Here is a 20,842-nt window from a genome sequence, read left to right as displayed (position 1 = left end):
GGGATAGTTATACAGTTTAAAATGGAGAAAGATAAGTTTATTCTAAAAGTGAATTCTGAAAGTAAGAGATATGGGAATATAAAATATTACAACAACTTTTAAAATGTATTTATAAGGAAACATAATAATGATACAGTATTTAGCACAGGTTTAAAAATTCAGGGTATAAAGAAATATATTTCATGTTAGTTAAGAAAGTATAACATGTTAACACATTCATTAAGAGCAAGAAACTAAGGAGAATAAGGAACAAGTAAGAGCATGGGTAATACTAGGCCACAGTACAGAAGTTCAAGTGAGATGAATTAAGAGACTGCAGGATACAGGGGAATGGATAGTATAGTGTTTAAACGCTCTGAAGAAAAAAAAGGGGAGCAGAAGGGAGGGCAGAGAATTAGGCCAGGAAACCAGTAGGGAAGATGTTCAACTAGTACTAGAAAGGAAGCCTTCTTGTGATGCTTACCGCTTAAAGCTGGTTCCGCAACCGTGGAGAAGCCAGTAAAATGGCTCGTAGGAAGGGGTATAAACAATGCAAATGCTTAGAAACTGGATTTCAGACGATAAATTATAATAATCCATTTATATAAAACTCATATCAAAAAGTAAATTTAAATACTTTCTATTGTATTCTTTGAACAAATAATTATATTTCTTAAAAACAAGACAACAGAGTTAAAATATGAGTGGTATACCAGTCTGCCCTTATTTTATTTTTCCCAGAGAAAATCTAAAATGCTATGCCCATTACGTTAATCCAATGATTATCTGGGAGAAGACATTCTTTGTGATGTATTGGTTTTTCTTCTTTTCTAATGGTTGTCATGATTTCTGAAAAGACATTAATAAGCTGGAAAATCTATAGATGATCATTATCAAGATAATAGAAAATCTTAAGGACATTAATTGGTTAGTAATAGAAAAATTGGGCCTGCATTTAAAATAAAGCAGACTAAGAAATAAGATTGTTGAATTTCATGAAAATTATGAAAGTAAATATCATAAGATAGTAGAGAAAGTAAAACTAAACAAAATAATTTGAATGACAACAAAATTGGAGCTAGAGAAATTTACAGAATATTCTTAATATAGAGGACAAAAAAAAAATCTGTCAAGAATGGCTAAAGTTAAGAGCGTCAGCACATACAACCCGTGTGGAGCTGGGAGGTCAGAAGTCCCAGGAAGACCCGTGAAGAGCTGGAGCACACCTGCACATCAGAAGTCAAAGTGCAGACCAGGCTAGTTGGCTGGCACGCCGTAGATGCCCAATGAATACTTGCTGAAAAAATGAAGTCAATCTCAAGACATGGTCCGCCCAGGGCCAACAGATGGGAACAGAGGAGTCGTGGTAAGAGGCTAGTGAATAAGTTGGAGAGGGGGCAGAGATAAAATCAGATTGTAAGAAGTAGAAAAGAGGTAGTAGGAGGAGGGGAGCAGAGGGGCTAGCTCGGACCACTGGAGGGGGGAACATCTGCGAAAGTCCCCATGGACCCTAGAGGGGAGAAGAAAGTTCACCAAGTTTAGGATACGACACTGCCAAGACCTGAGATGGAAAGTTTGCTGTCTTTGCTGCACTTATAGTTCTATAGCTTTCCTAAACCACTGTAAATGTAAAATGAATTGGAAAGAAACATTACGTTGGTGCAATCAGTTCACCAGAAGGGTATTTGTGGATAAAGCAAGAGGTACATTTATGAACATTTTTCTAAATGTTCTGACAATTTCCATACCGAGACCCTGACAGGAATAAGATTGTCGTGGGGAAAAAAAAACAAAAACAACCCAGTGCCCTTCATGGATAGCTTCATAGGAAAAGGTGCTTGTCGCTACTAGTAGAGAGTAGCTTTAATGATCCCGTCCACTCTGGCCTACCAATTTCAAATGGTTTCAACCAAGACAGATGTAACATGTAGCCTTTTAAGATGGTTTCTTTCTCTGTTAACATAGGCTGGGTGTTACCACTGGAGTGAATCTATTCAACAACAGCAGCAAAAATAAAACCATAATTTAGTCTAGAAATTATGTGCCACTTTGCTCTGCAATTACACTGTCCTTGAGACGAGTCTGTATTAGGTCTGCAACTACACAACCTCTACAGGAAGAGCTGAATAGAACTGTCTGCAGCTGCACTTCGATTTGAATACAGACTGCACCTAATGAAGGTGAGGCCTTAATGAGTATAAAAATTGTGGCTAATTAGTACATTGTTTTGGTGAGGTTTTTTAATTGTAGGAGGTGGAATGTGAGATAAATCTTGAAAGATGTGTAGTTTTTTTCTTTTTTGAAGAAAGTTTATTTATTGTTAAAATAACATCAGAAAAAATTTAAGGCGCTGGCCCGGTGGCACGCTCTGCTGCGCTGGCCCGGGGTTCGCTGGTTCGGATCCTGGGCACGCACCGATGCACCGCTTGTCAAGTCATGCTGTGACAGCGTCCCATATAAAGTAGAGGAAGTCGGAATAATCTTCCAAGTGATGGTATATGATAATTTATTACCCACTTCATTAGTGTTGGGAATAAATTATTTCTTTTTTTTTTTTTTGAGAGGAAGATCGGCCCTGAGCTAACATCTGCCAATCCTCCTCTTTTTGCTGAGGAAGACCGGCCCTGGGCTAACATCCACGCCCATCCTCCTCCACTTTATGTGGGACGCCGCCACAGCATGGCTTGACAAGCGGTGCATCAGTGCGCGCCCGGGATCCAAACCGGTGAACCCCGGGCTGCCACAGGGAGTAAATTATTTCTAATCATTCACTATTAAAAATATGATCTTTGCATATAATTTTCTTCTTCTACAGTTTCCTAAGCATAAATTTTCAAGAAGGAGATTACTTGATCACAAATATTTCTATGGGTTAGAAAAATACAATGACAATTTTTATCGTCAAATGAAGGGAGACTTTATCATTAAAGTCTTTGTACTAATTTAAAAGGAGATGTTTTATTTTTGTTTATTTAGTTATTGTAATTAAACATTTTGTGCTTGTTTATTATATTTCCTGTGTTAATTGTCTGTTTCTGTTTTTCAACCATTTGCTTGCTTGGGGTCTTAGAGATTTCTCATACAGTTGAATAAGTTCTTTGTATGGTAAGATAGTAACCCTTTGCATACCATATATGATAATATTTTTTGTCCATCATCTACTTTTAGGTTGTTTGGCAGTTTTTTAAGTCAGGGATTCTACATTTTTTAAAGGCAAAATCAGTCAATCTTACCCTTTGCAATTTTAAAAGTGCTGCTTTACCCCTCTATGATTAGGATAAGTTCTGCATCTTTTTTTGGTGCTAGTTTTTCCTGTTATTTTTTCTTACTTAATTTAAGGTTTATTTTGGTGTATTTTGTTTTAGTTATCCTTATACCACTTATTACATAATTTTGCTTTTTCCCATTTGTTAATGATTCTTATTTAAACCTGAGTCTACTTCTAGATTTGTTATTCTGTTCTAAAAATATACATTGCCATTTTTATAGCCGCAACACACTCCTATAATAACATATTCTAAATATGCTACGGCTGGGCGGCCAAACATGGTTCTTACTTTCCAGACTATTTTTTAAAAATATTGAGCCAGCCCTGATGGCCTAGCGGTTCAAGTTCGGCGCGCTCTGCTTTAGCGGCCCCTGTTCACTTCACGGTATGGAGCCACACCGCTCTGCCAGTTGCCGTGCTGTGGCAGCGGCTCACATAGAAGAGCTAGAAGGACCTACAACTAGAATGTACAACTATGTCCTGGGGCTTTGGGGAGGGAAAAAAAAATTTCCCCAAGATCTGACCCGAGAACAATTGACACCAAGCAGAAGTAGTGGAGAATTCATTCCAAGATCAACTGGAATTCAGGACCAGAGGAGGAGGTGAAGGATCAGGTAGGGTGTCCGGTGTTTTAGGGATACAGCAACTGCATCCTCACTGGATGGTTCTTGTGGCATGATTTTGGCTGTTTCTGGCGGCCTAGTTTCACTGGGTTCCTAACCATTTTCTAGGCCTGGTTCTTCCACCTTCTCACCTTCTTCTCAGAGATTCTGAATAGTCAGTTTCTGCTACTTGCAACTAAGAAACCTTACTAATGCACTTCTTTTAAATTAAGCCATTTCCAATTTTTTACTATGCTACAGTGTGAACATCCTTTTTCCTACTTTCCTTATTATTTTTTAAGCTAGTATCAAATTTGCCTCATCATAGGAACCACCTGGAGCACTTATTAATCCTGAGTCTTAGAGAGAGTCTTAGTATCCTGGAGATACTATCTCAGTATGTCTGGACTGAGGTGCAAGAATGTACATGTTCAATAAGTTCCTTTATTAACCCCCCACATGCATCTCCACAACCCCAGATGTTCCTGTGGTCAGGCAATTTTGGAAAACACTGCCCTAGCTTTAACTCCGAAAAGACTTGCTAGGTCAATGGTCTATTTTCGTAAGGGGGGAAAAACTTTTTTTAAGGAAAAGGAATCCAGTGTTTTCATGTGCCTTTTTGGAATTGAATGAAATAACTAACAAGCTAACACAGGCTTTGACCTAACAAAGACCTGAGTTTGAATTTCAGCTGTGTGACCATGGACTACCTCTCTGTATCTGACAGGGAAAGTAAAGCTTCCACATTAGGATATCTCGAGGATTAGATGAGGGAAAATTAGTCACATGCTTAGTGCTAGTCAAATGACTGGCACAGAGAGGGTTTCCAGTTAGTGAAAATGCCTTCCCTTTCTTCTCTTCTTGTCTTTATTCTCATAAATCACTTCTTTTTTCAAAAATGGAAAGGTTATTACTTTACCCTTAACTACCTGTTACATGCAATATAAGATATCATGTTCTCTAATATTTTACCGTTCTTCTAAGAAAGTAAAATATTTAAGGAAATTGTTTATTTTATAAGCCAGATTAAAAGGATGAAATAAAAGAGAGAAGAATAATCTTTGATTTGGGGGGAAAATTGCATTTTGGGGAAAGTTATTTAAATAAATGTGAAATGAATATTTTAGCAAATCTGTCCTAAATTTGTCCTCCTCTCTTAAGTCTAAAAGAAATAGCATGGCACATTCAGTGTTTTACTTTATTTATAACTTTATTTATTTAGTTTTATAAATAGGTAATACATTCAAATGGTTCAAAATATTTTTTAAAATATCAAATACACAGTTGAAAATTGTTACATTGATATTCATAATATAAACAGGCCTACAATATTCTTTCTTTTAATAACTTTGTCTGATTTTGGTAACAAGGTTACCTTGAACTTGTAAAGTCCTTGAAAGTTGGTAGAATTTGCTTGTAAAACAATCTGGCCTTTTCTTTGTGAGAAGACATTGCTTCCATTTCTTTAATAGTTATGGGACCATTTAATTTCTTTGAGTAAGTCTTGATAAGATATATTTTTTCTAATAATATGTCCATTGCACCTAAGATTCCAAATTGTTGGAATTTGGTTGTTGACAGCATCCCCTTTTATTTATTTTCTTACTCTTTATCTGTAGTCACTGCCCCTTTTCATTTTTTATATTTTTAATTTGTGTCTTCTATCTTCTTCTGATCAAACTTGCCAGAGGTTTGACTATTTTGTTGGTTTAAAAAAAAAATCAATGTTTTGTTTTGTTGATCTTCATCATATCTTTGTTTTCTGTTTCACTGACTGCTGATCTTATTTTTATTATATTTTTTCTTCTGTGTTCTTTGAGTTTACTCTTTTCTTCTTATGTATTTAAAGCTATAAATCTCCCTCAAAGCACCACATTGGCTGTGTCCCACAAGTTTTGATACACAGTGTTTTTAATATCATTCAATTCTAGATATTTTACATTCATTATAATATCTGCTTAAACCCAAAAACCTGGTGTGTTTCTGTCAAATTGTGAATGATCTAAGGATGCCACTATCACTATTCTATTCAACATTGCATATGAAGTCCTAGCTAGTAGATATGTGTCATGAACCAGGGATTATGAGTGATCCAACTGAATGAACCTGAGGTCCAATGAAAAAAAGAGAAAAAACAAGAGACAGAGAAATCTAACAAGCTTCCAGATAAAATAATGAGTTGCTTTTAAAGGAAAAATAATCAGAGCTGCAATAGACTTCTCATTTGCAACACTGAAAGCTAGAAGTCAAAGCGTTAGCATTTATAGTTTTCTGAGAGAAAAGAACCCAAAAATCCTACATTCAGCTGAGATACCATTACAACCATCATGTTGAGAAGTATATTTTATTTTGTATTTCTAAGGAACATTTACAAAACTTGATCATGTATTCAACATGCAAAAAAACAACAACAACACATTCAAAGAGGTATTATGTCACATTATTTAATCAGAATACCCCCAAGTTAAACAATAAAAAAGTAACTCTCTCCCAAAACAATTAACTACTTAGAAATTAAGAAATATACTCCCAGATAACACTTTGACCAAAGAATGAGAAATTAGAGAGTATTTAGACAGTATTGAAAAGGAGAATAATACATATTAAAAGTTATGAGACATAAAGTTTTACTCAAAGGAAAATTTATACCCTTAAATGCCTCTATTATTAACACCCCAAAAAGATGAGAATTAAAAGAAGTAAGTATTCCCTTCAGAAGTCTGAAAAATAAAAACAAAAAACAAAAAGAAACCAGGAAGAGGAAATTAATAAATATAGAAATGAAAAGTAATGTTATGAAAAATAATAGTAGAAAGCATAAAAAAATACAAAAGCTAGGGTTCTTTGAAATGACCAAAAACATAAAGACCTTGCAAGCCTGATAAATAATAAAGGATAAAACAAATATAGACAAGATAAAAAATCAGAAATCAGGTATAACCACAGACAGAGAAGATATTTTCTTTTCTTTTCTTTTCTTTTTTTTTGAGGAAGACTAGCCCTGAGCTAACATCTGATGCCAATCCTCCCCTTTTTTCTCGAGGAAGATTGGCCCCGAGCCAACACCCATGCCCATCTTCCTCTGCTTTATATGAGACGCCACCAAAGCATGGCTTGACAAGCGGTGCGTAGGTGCGCACCTGGGATCTGAACCTGTGAAGCCTGGGCCCCCGAAGTGGAGCGTGTGCACTTCACCGCTTGCACCACCGGGCCAGCCCCGATATTTTAAAAATAAGAGTATTATATGGCATAATATGGGTACAAATTTTTTTTTTTTAATTTTATTTATTTATTTATTTCTCCCCAAAGCCCCAGTAGATAGCTGTATGTCATAGCTGCACATCCTTCTAGTTGCTGTATGTGGGACGAGGCCTCAGCATGGCCGGAGAAGCGGTGCGTCGGTGCGCGCCCGGGATGGAACCCGGGCCGCCAGCAGCGGAGCGCGCGCACTTAACCGCTAAGCCACGGGGCCGGCCCTATGGGCACAAATTTGAAATCTTAGAGAAAACTTAAAATTTCCTGTCAAAATACAAACAATCGAAACTGATCTGAGAAGAACTGAAAATTTAATAGTCAAACTACCACAGAAAACTCAGGAAATATTAAATAACTACCACTGAAAGAGGCACTGGAATCAGACAAGTTCATAATTGAATTTTACCTAATGATACTGGGTTCACAGTCAAGTTTTATCTGATTTTTAAAAAACAGACAATCCAATGTTATTAAACCTATTTATTTATGAAACTCACTTAATTTTAACAAAAACTCTAATAAAATTAGTCCCCCTTAATAAAGAAAAACTTATAGACCAACCACTTATACACTGAAATGATATATACAAAAATAAATGATGTAGGATTCCTGCCATGAAAGCAAAGGTGCTTCAGTGTCAGGAAATTTAGTGATATTCATTCATTCCACCAGTCGGTTAACGGAGACAAAATATGCTATTATATCACTAGATGCCGAATAGGCATTTAATAAAATCCAAGAGCATTTCTAATAAAACGTCTAAGTAAAATTGGAATAGAAGAAAAATAGTTAATTAAAAATAAAGAATATTTACGAAAAATCAAACATCAAATATAATTCCAAGTGGCAAAATACCAAATGATTTCAATTAAACTCAGGAAGTAGACATGGATGCTCACTGTCACCATTATTATTTAACTCAGTCTTAGAGGTTCAAATGAATTTAATAAGACATGAACAATACAAGAAAATAAAATAACAGATAAAAAATTAGAAAAGAATAGGTGAACTCTTTTTGAGGGGTGTTGGGGCTGATGATATAATTGTATAACTGGAAAACCCAAGAGACACTAATAAAAAACTACTAAAATTAATTTGAGAATTTTTTAAAGTTGATGGACATAAGACAAATACATAACAATCAATAGCATTTCTCTATTCTATCAACAAATACCAAGAAGTGGAAATAGAGAAAATAGTCCATTCACAGTAGATGCAAAAATGATAGTTATAAATTTAACAAGAATGGCAAAGAAATGTATTTAAATAAAACGATAAAATCGTATTAAAGAATATAAAACAACACTTAAAGAAATGAAAAGATATACCATATTCTTGAATAAGAAGACTTTTATAATATTAAGAAGACAATACCACTAAAAAATATCAACTCTCCAAAAATTAGTATATAAATATAATGCAATCCCAATTAGAATCCTTGTTGCGATTAGAATTGAAAGAAATTATCTTAAAGTTTATGTGGAGGAATAACTGCCTGTAAATATGTAAGATGAGCATACAGACTGGAGGAGAAAAACTTTACTAGGTGTCTATCAGAGCCTTTGGATTAGAGGCAAATAAACAATCTTAAGTTCAAACCAAAGAATAACTGCTCCAAACATATATTTAAAAAGTAAGAACAGTGGAGAGAGAAAAGACCTGCCATCTATGAAAATATGCTATTAAGTCACTATATTTAAATGAATATGATATTAATGGTACAACAAATAAATCAGTGGAACGGAAGAGACAACATAGTAATAGGTGCTAGCATATACAAAATTTTAACATATGACAGATAGTAGTTCTAATTAGTGGGAAAAGGATTATTTAATACATAATACTGATACAATTGACTATCCATTTAGAAAGAATAAAAGTGGACCCCCAAATCTCACACCACATAAAAAATAAGTTCCATATGTATTATTAAATGAAAGAAAACTCAGGAGACTATATGTACAATCTAGGAATGGAAGAGATTGTTTTAAGCAAGACTAACCAGAAACAATAAAAGATAGTAATTTGATCATACCAAAATGAAAAACTTTGATATGGTGAAATTTACCATAAAAAGTCAATAGACAAATTATACATTAGAAAAACATTGACTACAGAAGATAAATAATTACTATACTATACAAACTGCTCTTAAAAATTATCAAGGAAAATTCCAATAATGCAATAAAAAATTGGCAAAATCTATGAACAGGTAACTCACAGAAGAGTAAACTAAAATATCTGGTTTTTAAATTTATATCTGATTTCATATTGCTTCCAAATTCATGTGATGACTCCTATCTTCTCTTCCAATACCAATTTTTCTCCAGATTCCCCCGGTCTGTGGTATGTTCCCATCATTCAAGATTCCCAAGCCAAGAGGTTCAGAGCCCTCTGTGACTTCCTTCTTTCCCTTGTCTACTCAGCCAGGTGTTCACCTCGCTAGTGCTGGGTAGTCCCCTCAACCCTGATTCATCTCACCCTGCCATCCTGGCCATGGAGAGGGCCAAGGAGATGGAGTGGGAGCGGCAAGAGCCTTGGAGTGGACCAAGTTTCCTTTCACTCCCGGCCGTTTACCAGCTATGTGCGAATAGGCGTGTCCTCTCTGGGCCTTGATTCTCTCCTCTGTAGGATGGGATCATTCTACCTCCTTTTCATGGTCACTGTGAGAACTGACAGTGGCAGCATGGTGTCTAGTACATATTAGGACCTAAAAAATGGTAGCTCCCTTCCCTACTTCAGTTTCTTATCATTAGTCTAGGGACTACGTTACCAGCCAACATATTTTCTAAATGGCTACTTGGCTCCAATTGCTTGACGTTTGGAACACCTCCATGTGTTGCTAATAGCTTAATTTTGCTAAAACATTGCTTGTATTATATCATTCTTCTGATTACCAATTTTCCATGATTCCTTACTGCCCTCAGGAAAAACTGCAGACGCCATAGCCTTACTGCCAAGACACTCATTCCTCTGAGGTAGAAATTAAAAAACTTTTTGCCCAAGGTGCCCCAAAGACAATTTTTAATCTTTTCATTTGGGAAAATGAAGGCATGCCTACAAATCTGGATTCACCTTAAATAACAGTGTATGCTGTATTTGCCTTCATTACTCTAAATCAGCATCCACTGGTGTAATGATATACTAAAGTAAATTCAACTTTGTTTTCCTGAAATTTTACTTTGTACTTGAAACGTCTGTAATACATTCATTTAAATATTTCCACTCTAAATGACAGAACAGGAAGAGATGATAGCAAACACTCATCACAGACACTGTTATTGACACAGTTACTAAAAATTAGGCATATTTGCAACACAAACTAATTAAAACAAGATTTTGTTGTGATTATAAGAGAAATAAAAATTTAGACATTTCTTTATTATGGCTAGTTGCTAACAACAGCAAAAAATAATTCCCTTTTACCTAGGACTTGGTTTTGCAGGTCATGGCATCTGCTTTGCAAGTTCACTTCCTGCTGTGTGGATGTCTGAATCTGCTGAGACCGCAGCATGGCCGCATCTGACAACAATTTCAGGTTTTTCATTTCTTCTTCAAGGCATACTTTATTTCTCTGGCACACTGTCAAACTTTTATTTAGTATTTCTATTTCTGTAAAGAAAATTCAAAGTTTACAAACAGACAATAATGAATCATAAAACGTTTTCTCTAAAAAAATGATAATTTTCTTTTAGAAAATTAATAGTTAAAAGCCAGGATGACCTTTCTGAGAGTTTAGTGACACCTAACCAAAAGGTCAAATTTAAATTTAGTAGTTATTCTGAAAAAGAAAGGAGAAAAAGGATTATATTGCTAAACGGTGCATGAAACCTTTTAGTAGTTTTTTTAGCCTTTAAATTGTATTAAATGGCAATTCGGCCTGCTTTTTAAATACTCACATAAATGAATAACATAATATCTGTGTAATATTCTGGGTTTTATTGAAATTAAATTGTTTTCTTGGCAACATGACTCAGTAAAGTACATTTAAATGTGCTAGCATGAGCTGTGGGGTGGCATTTCTAGGAGAGTAACTAGGATACGTTCTACACAAATTATGAAGAAAAGTGGTGGGGTGGAGAGGAATAAAAGGATGTGGTGTCTAAAACTAACACAGGGGAGAAAAAGTATTAGTTAATATAGTTAATGATTTTAATAATACTCTGTCCCCTCAAAATGAGACCAGAAATTCATCACAATAATCACTTGTCATTCTTCTACCTACTTACATTAAGTTTAATAAAAATATGCCTTCACAGCATTATGTAGATTTAAATATGCTAGTCTTATATAATTTCCTGAGAAATGCATGTCACATATTCTCCTTCAAAATGGTAATTATCAAGCTCTCCCTTCATCAGTCTTTTCAGCACTGCTGCCTTAAACCACTATTAAAATACATAAACGTACAATAATGATAAAACACTATACAATTTGTACAACCACAATTAATTGAATTGATGAGGATGTGATCTATGAAAAGACCTGGACAGTCTGCTTTTCCAGAGAGTTCGCTTGGCGTTCCCTTCCTTGGTTAGCTCTTCCTGGGCCATGTGAGGGGTTTAGCATGTGATTGGGTGGCAAAGGAGGTCAGCTTGGTCGACTGGCCTTGGAGCCGCCACAGTAGAAACCGCAGCCACATGGGCCAGTGAAGACCAGAAGTAGAGACCCATAGACAGACATGGCAGCAGAGGCAATATGGGCAGTAAATGGCTCCAGGAGAAGTAAAGCAGTACGCTAGAACAAAGCACAGAGAAGAGAGCAGGTCTTGAGGGATGGTGATGAGTAGGATCAGGAATGTTGTTCCAGGAGAGAAAGAAAAATGTCTTTCTGTGGGTAGAAAGTATGTCTGGAAAAAACATGACTTTTAAGACAAACCCAGGGCATGAGTGCAAGGGGTCTGGCACCTTCTTCACTTTCAATTCCTGCTCGGAATGGACAACCTGGAGAAATAAAATGGCAGGGACCAAATAAGTGGAGTTTACTGTATTCTAATGATGACTTTATATGGGAATCTTTTTCCTAAGAACAGCTATATGCTTCTAAGAACTTATGGATTTGCACCCATTTGTGTGAGGTAAACTGCTGAGAGACTAGTACATAAAATTTTAGAACAACGTAGTTAAACAAATAAGGAGGCTGCAGTTCTTTTCAGACCTAAAAAGTCTTCCTGGGTATTTTTGTATCCTTAAAGGTGGCTTCTTATGCTGAATAAACTGTATCATATCTGTCTATATCTGTCTAACCATATCTGTCTATGTTTAAGTCAGAATGACACTGAGAGGAGCACACACATGCTGTCACCTACTTATCTTTGCCAGAATGATCCTGCTTAGGTTAGCTGGCTGACTCTGTTGGTATACACTACTGGCTGTCTCTAAAATAACTACTCATGTCAACGTGACTTTCTATCTGACATTAAAAGAATAAGAATCTGCAATACAAATTCATTTGTGAAATATATTCTAACACATGGAAAAGTACACCAAGATTTCAAAACTAACAGGAGCTACAACGTTTCTAACATGGAATTAGGAGAGTAAACTCAAGGGAGGTGAATTAATTCACCTTCAGGAACCTACACATCCCTCTACCTATGGCAATCCCGGCATCAAACATTCACTTCTACCTTTGTCATTAATATGACTTCGTATTTGTCACTCACGCATCCCAGTTTGGGGTTCAGCAGTTAGGATCTCTCCCAAGTCAACCTATTCTAGTCATTGCACCCACCACGTGCTTCCTGTTTCAGCACCACCCGTGAAGAGAGTCCTCCTAACCTCACACATTCGGCCTACCACAGCTCATATGCTACTTCAGCCTGGAAATCTTTGCTGACCCAATCTAGAAGTGACCTTGACCTTCCTGGAACTCACACCAATTTACACCATTTCTGTTGCCCTGATCATACATATATATATATGATCTATTATTGAACTATGTTATTTTAGGCGACAGGTAATAGATTACCCGTTTTTTATTCCCCCCATAATTTCTACCATGACATCCTCAAATTAACAGGAGCTCAATAAATACCTACTAAATGAGTAAAGGCATTACTGAGCAAAGCTTTTTTTTTTTTTTTTTTTGGTGAGGAAGATTAGCCTTGAGCTAACATCCGTTGCCAATCCTCCTCTTTTTGCTAAGGAAGATTGGCCGTGGGCTAACATCCATGCCCACCTTCCTCTACTTTAGATGTGGGACGCCTGCCACAGCATGGCATGATTAGCAGGGCGTAGGTCTGTGCCCAGGACCTGAACCCGCAAACCCCAGGCCACTGAAGAAGAGCACGTGAACTGAACCACTATGCCACTGGGCCGGCCCCTGAGCAAAGCTTTTAAGTTTCTAATATACCACTAGTTGAAGACCGTGAATATGTGTATATCTTACCTCACCCTTCACTTCAGAGGCAAACATTTTGAGCCCCAGATTATTTAATTTCAGACTAGGTAAGGCAGTAAAAACACACATCCAAAAGAAGGAAACATTTTTAATAGGATAAGCAAATAGGCCTATCCTATCCCTAATTTCATCAATTTTATGAAAAATGTGAACTACATTTCTAAGCCTAATTCAGGACTTGAATTTTAAAAGTTCAAGAGCTGTTTAGTCAATAGTTATTTTGAGAGTAGAAGCAAATTGATTCTACACTTGTTACAATATTCTAAGTTGGTAAAAATATTATTATTTTGTGAAATTTCTTTTATTAAAATAGGTGTGCTCTGGTGTAAGAAAACCTAATCTATGAAGATTTAAACTTAGAAATATTGATTACAGAAAGTGATATCCACTCGTTTGAGGAGTAGGAAATATTTCACTCATATCTGCTATTCAATATTCAGCATAATCTGTCAGCAAGAAAATATTAAGCAATGCCTTTTTCTGGGAATGTTGTTTCTGTTTTGGGCTTTGATTTTAAAACCTAAATTAATTTTAACATGCAAATCTTTTAAAGTATCTGAATAATGTTGTGCAATGTGTATGGGATTTACTATATTTATTAGTCTGCTAGGACTGTCATAACAAAGTATCACAGAGTGGTTTAACCAAAAGAAGTTTATTTCTCACAGTTCTGAAAGCTAGAAGTCTGAGACCAAGGTGTGAGTTGGGTTGGTTTCCTCTGCGGGCCATGAGGGACAGATCTATTCCAGGTCTCTCTACTCGGCGTGGAGATGGCTGTCTTCTCCCTGTGTCTTCATCTCATCTTCCCTCCGTATGTGTCTGATTCCAAATTTCCTCCTCTAATCCAAAATTCCGCTAGTCATATTGAACTAGAGCCCACCCATTTAAATTTTATTATTTTTTAAGGCGTATACCTCCAAATACAGCTATATTCTGAGATACTGGGCATTAGGACTTCAACATATGAATTTTGGGAGGGGACACAGTTCAGCTGATAACACTATATTTTAAAATATTCATTGGCATTTACATTGTGATTATAAATATGTAAAAATAGATGAGCATGTGGAGGACTAGAAGATAAAGTGAAAAAATGAAAACAATTATGTCAGGATAGAGGAATTAAGAGTTTATCTTACTTCTTATAAAAATGTTTCAAGTTTTGTTTTATACAAACTTTTCAACTGAAGAACCATGCCATGCAGAATCAACTCACACCGTAAAGATATATCCATATAGATCACAAATAAAAGCTGGTATTTAAAAAAAAGTATTTGTTATTTAAAATGTTTGTAATATTGTCAAAGTTTATAGCTAATACATGCTTTTAGCTTTTAGAATAGGTGTTATATAATTTGCTAGCTAATACAAGTATAATTATTAGTATTAATCTCATATGATCAATTTCTTTGCCTTGATAAGATTTTCCTGTTGTCCTTAGTCCTGTTAGTTTACTCAAGTGAACTTAAAATTATGTTAGATCATTACATTTTTAGGAAACCTCTATAACCTTATTGCCAAGGCATACTGATGTTACAAACAGTGTGTGACCATAAATTCACAGACTTTACATAGTTTTATTACAATAACATAAAAAAATCTCAAAGACTAAATTTATTATTTAATGAAAGGATCATAAAACACTAGATTTCTTAAAAACTTTTTATTTTGAAATACTTACAGATTTACAAGAAGTTGCCAAGAAATACATAGGGAGGTCCCACGCCACCTTCACTCTACTTTTCCCGTGCTGACATTTTGTATAACTACAGTATACTACCAAAACCAGAAAACGGACATGGCTACAATCCATGGGGCTAATTCAGATTTCACCAGTTACACACACCCGCATTTATGTGTGTGTGTGTGTGTTTGTGGGTAGTTCTATACAATTTTATCACCTGTGTAGCTTCGTGTAACTATCAACACAATCAAAATACAGGACTGCTCTATCACCACAAAGCTGCCTCCTTCTAGCCCTGTACAGCCACACCTGCTCCTATGCACACCATCCCTAATCCCTGGCAACCACTGATCTGTTCTCCATCTCTATAATTTTATTGCAAGAATGCTATATAAACACACTCATATAGTATTAACCTTTTGAGACTGGCTTTTTTCACTTACATAGTTCCTTTGAGCATGTAATAATAATTGGTTCCTTGGTATTGCTGAGTAGTATTCCATGGTATGGATATAACACAGCTTGTCCTTCATCCACTGAAGAACATTTGGGTTGTTTCCACTTTTGGCTATTATGAATAAAGCTCCTATGAACATTTATGTATAGGTTTTTGCACAAACATAGGTTTTCATTTCTCAGGGATAAATGCCCACGAGTGCAATTACTGGGTCATGTGGTAAGTGCATCTTTAGTGTTAAAGGAAATTGCAAAATTATTTCCTAGAATGGTTGCAGTAATTTACATTCCTACCAGCAATGCTAGGTGATCCAGTTTCTCCAATCCTTGCCAACACTTGGTATAATCAATTAAAATTTTAGACATTCTAATAGATGTGTGGTAGTATTTCATTATGGTTATAATTTGCATTTCCCTCGTTAGCTAATGATGTTGCACATCTTTTCATGTGCTTATTTGCCATCTGTATATCCTCTTTGGTGAAATTTCTGCTCATATATTTAGCCCATTTTCTAATTAGGCTTTTTTTTTAATGTAGAATTTTGAGAGTTTTTAAAAATATATTCTAGACACAAGTCCTTTGTTGGATATATGGTTTGCAAATATTTTCTCCCAGTCTGTAACTTGTCTTTTCATCCTCTTACCAGGATCTTTCACAGAGCAAAAGTTCTTAATTTTGTTGAGGTCCTATTTATCAATTTTCCCTTTTATGTATCATGCTTTTAGTTCAAGTCTAAGAATCCTAGGTCCCAAAGATTTGCTAGTTTTATATTGTACATCTAGCTCTGTGGTCTATTTTGAGTTAATTTTTGTATATGGTGTGAGGTTTAGGTCAAGGTTCATTTTTTTTTTTTTTAATTTTGCCTATGGATACGCAATTACTCCTGTACCATTTGTTGAAAAAGCTAGGCTACCCTTCCTCCACTGAATTTCTTGTGCACCCTTGTTAAAAATCACTTGGGCATATTTATGTGGGTCTCTCTCTCTTTCTCTCTCTCTCTCTCTATATAAATTTTTTAAATTTAAAACTTAAAAATATATACATATATATTTAAAGTATAGGTGAAGGGCATTAATTTTGTTCCTTTATTTAGGGCTACAAGCTCACCACAATGAAGACTTCTGTAGGATAAATGAGAATTTAATACAACAGAAGGAACATGGACTTTAAAATAAAAAAGAATAAAATAATAAGAACATCTTGATTCCTTACTGTGCTAGGCATACTGTAGAGAGTGTGTGCATGTGTGCGCACGTGCATGCACGGACTTCCTCATTTTACAGATGAGAACTTAGAGGCGTAGGTTTTTTGTAAGTAGTAGAGTCAGGAGGTGAACTTTGGCTCTCTGGCTCGGGAACCCTTCTCTTAGGATTTCTGTATATCTTTAAGTATTTCAGAATTGAAGCCCACAACATGAGAGGCCAGTGCAGGCTGGCGCAGACACACTGGCTGTGTGGCCCTTCCCGAGGCCTGGCGGTCAGGTCTGTGAAAGGGCAAAGCTACCAAGGATCCCACATTCCCCTCCAGATTCTTCCCGATTTCTGCCTCAAGTTCTAATCACTGACTTTGAGTAGAACTGGTTTAATAAACTTAAGTAAAAGCTGAATTAAATAGTCAAGACAACAAACTAGAAATAAGAAACATTAACAAGTTAAGATTAACAGAGTGACTGTTGAAAGTATTCTTCAGCTATAATTCACATTAAGTCCTTATAATTTTTGCAAACAGCAAATAAATTGAAATATAATTATAACACTTTAGAAGTTTTTAAAAGTGTGAAAAAGTTCATTTCACTATTTATACCAGCATTGTCCAATAAAAATATTATGCAAGCCACATACATATTTTAAATTTTTCTAGTAGCCACATTAAAAATGTAAAAAGAAACAGATAAAATTACTTTTAATAGTGTATTTTATTTAACTCCACATATCCAAAATATTAGCATTCAACAAGAGGCGAGAGTCACATTTCAAGTGCTCAATAGCTACGTATGGCTGGTGGCTACACATGGGACAGGGCAGGACAATACGTTTCCTGGGCTCTTGGTCATCTTTCTGTATAGCTGTGATAGTTCCTCAAGCTTGTCAAGAATTAGCCTTTAAAAGCATTACACAATTTATTTTCTCTGAATCTAAATTTAAGACGTAGATTATTTACTTAAAATTCTATGTTGTGAAATTGGCATGTTTATATATTTACTAGAACTGCTGCTAAATTTAAAGTGTGTTCAAACTGATCAAAGAAACCCTAAAAAGGCAAGCATCAGCACGTTTGGAGGACTGCATATACTTGTACATGTTTGTATAGCTATGCCCCTGGGGCTTTGATTGTGCTGATAGCATTGAGTAAGGAGAAAGTTTTTAACAAGGAGCAAAAATCCCTTAAAGTAATATGGCACTAGTTTCACACACCCCATCTGTTGTGTTCACTAAGCTCTTGCTTGGGAATTGAATATACTGTCCTGGTGTACGTATTTCCATCTCTGAGCTTCTGCAATCACTACTGTGTAACCTCTAAATGAAGCCCTCCTGCTTCTGCTGTAAAAGTAATGTGATTTACTATAATGGGAAACGTTAAAGTCAAGGGTTGAAAACTAACTCCTCTCTCCTCATGTTAGACAAAATGTAAAATGTACTATTACTTGTAAGTGAAAAACAAAATGGGCATACACCTTGACTCTTCAATTCCACTTTTAGGAATTAACCATGTTAAAGAAAAAATGGGACAAGATCATAGAAATGCATGTGTAAAGATGTTCATTGAAGCCTTATTTATAAAAGCAAAAACTATGATCAACCTAAATGTCCATGAATGGGAACTAGTTAAATAAGTTAAGATACATTCCTATGAGATACTAGGTCAACATAGTTTACGTAGTTAGTGTGACTATATCTCCATGACATATTATTAAGTGTCAATATCTAGGCACAGAAAAAAAGGTTAGAAAGTTCTATAGCAAAATGTTATCAACAGATATCTCCGTGCAGTGAGACTGCAGATGATGTTCACTGCCTCCTTTGCTCTTTTTCTGTATTTTCTGTTTTTACATTGAGGCTGTTTTATGTTTATGGCCAGAAAAACCCTTAAATGCATTTGAATTTGTGGAAAAAAAAGAATTATTAAGTTTTTGCATTTGCCTTCTTATAAGTTCAGTCAACAACTTTCAAACTGGTTTAAAAATCAGATTAAGAATTTTACTACTGATAGTAATCCACAGCTTCCAGGCAAGTGTAGCTCATAAACAAGGCCTTTCCTCTCTCCTTACTCCCTCTCCCCAGATTATAGAAGTAATACTTGAGCATTACCAAAAACATTCAGAAAATGTTCAGAGATTTTAAAAAGGAACACAAAGATTATCAGCAATCTCAGTACTAAAATTTGGGTGTACTTTTACTTCCATTTCAATTCCACAATGGTCACTGAGCACCTACTGTGTGATAGGCACAATTGTCTTAAAATGCTAGGAATACAGCAGTCACCAAGCAGGCAAAATTCCTATCCTCATGGAGATTACAGCCCAGTGAAAGGAAACTGTCAGTCAACACATAAATCAGTAAATGGATGAGAATATTTCCGACTGTGATAAACGTTGTTAAAAATAAAACAGAAAAATAGGATAGAGACATATAAGGGAAGATTACTTTAACTAGAGTGGTCAGCACAGACCTCTCTGAGGAGGTGACATTTGAACTAAGACTTAATCACAAGAAAGGGCAGCTACTTGTCCTGGGAAAGCCTTAGCCAACTCCTCCTTGATTAAGTTAAACTGCCTCCCTCTGTCCACGTATCACAGAGTCATGCCACAGTCACATTCAGTGAGAATAAAGTCAGTGAGGTTTTCTGAGGGAGGAGTATTATTCTTTGATGCAGATGGGCTTCAGTGCCTCCTTGCCTTTTCTGTCTCTTTCTGTGATTGTGACATATTGCAGTCTATGTGTTCTTACGTGGTTTACGTAAACTAACAATCGTAAAGTGGACAATTGGCTTAAAAGATTCTCAAAAAGAAATCACGGATTAGAGAAGATACTAATAACGCAACAAAATGAAAACAAAAACTGGTAGAGCTGATGCTTCTTCTATTCCGGCACGACTGAGTTTACCATTACTGACATTACGAGGTAAATATTCTATAATAAGATGTGACAAGACACTCAAAAATGAGAAAATTGGGCCGGCCCAACGGCGTAGTGGTTAAGTTCACACACTCCGCCTCAGCGGCCTGGGGTTCACAGATTCAGATCCCGGGCAAGGACCCATGCACTGCTTGTCAAGCCATACTGTGGCGGCATCCCATATAAAGTAGAGGAGGATGGGCACGGATGTTAGTCCAGGGCCAATCTTCCCCAGCAAAAAGAGGAGGATTGGCAACGGATGTTAGCTCAGGGCTAATCTTCCTCACAAAAAGTAGATAAAAAATAAAAAAGAGAAAGTATTAAAAATTGTCAATTTTTGCAGTTGAAAACATGGCTGTTATAATATTCATCTGTATTTGTTTAAATTTCATTCTTAAAATTAGTTAAAAATGATATCGTCATATACAAACTCATTTCTGAAGGCAATATTGCATAACAAAATTAGGAAATTGAAGTTGTATGGTTAGAATGATTTCTTGTTTCTAACATTTAACTATGAAAATTTAAAAATATACAGAAAAGTTGGAAGAATTGTACAGAGAACACAAATATACACACTGCCTAGATTCTTCAATTAACAGTTTACTATATTTGCTTTATCCTATAGCTACCCATCTATCCATCTTACATTTTTATTCATTTCAAGGTAAGTTGCAGACATCAATATACTTCACTCCTAAACACTTCAGCATGCATGTCATTAATTAGCATTCAATATATACCCTATTTTTGAGTAAAATTTACCTACAAAGAATGCACAAATCTCAAATGTTTATCATCCAGTGTTTTGCCAAATGCATCCACTGTGTAACACAAACCTCTGTCAAAACAGCGAGTACCACCATCACCGCAGAGAGTGCCCACAGGCCCCTTTCCAGTCCAGCCTCCCTCCAAGGTCACTACCGATTTTTTTCCAGGATAGGTTAGTTCTGCCTATTCTAGAACATTATATAAATGGAATGATAGAGTATATATTATTTGTGTAAGACTACTTTCATACATGCATACATATTAAAGTATAAACAATTTTATACTTTATAATATAAAACAATTTTATAT

The 20,842-nt window shown here is 35.7% G+C and overlaps 1 protein-coding gene across 1 annotated transcript in view; it reads right to left on the bottom strand.

The window, feature by feature from the left end:
• Window positions 1-20,842, bottom strand: part of LEKR1 (leucine, glutamate and lysine rich 1) — a 184,189-nt gene that overhangs the window by 78,330 nt on the left and 85,017 nt on the right. Inside the window, exon 6 of the mRNA XM_087440104.1 lies at window positions 10,531-10,716. Within this exon, the coding sequence (XP_087296230.1) occupies window positions 10,531-10,716 (186 nt within the window). The remainder of the gene's footprint in view (window positions 1-10,530; window positions 10,717-20,842) is intronic.

Source organism: Ceratotherium simum, chromosome 15 (genome assembly GCF_057802395.1).
Source record: "Ceratotherium simum simum isolate JZ-2026a chromosome 15, ASM5780239v1, whole genome shotgun sequence".
Classification (NCBI taxonomy): domain Eukaryota; kingdom Metazoa; phylum Chordata; class Mammalia; order Perissodactyla; family Rhinocerotidae; genus Ceratotherium; species Ceratotherium simum.
This window is presented reverse-complemented; position numbering and strand designations above follow the sequence as displayed.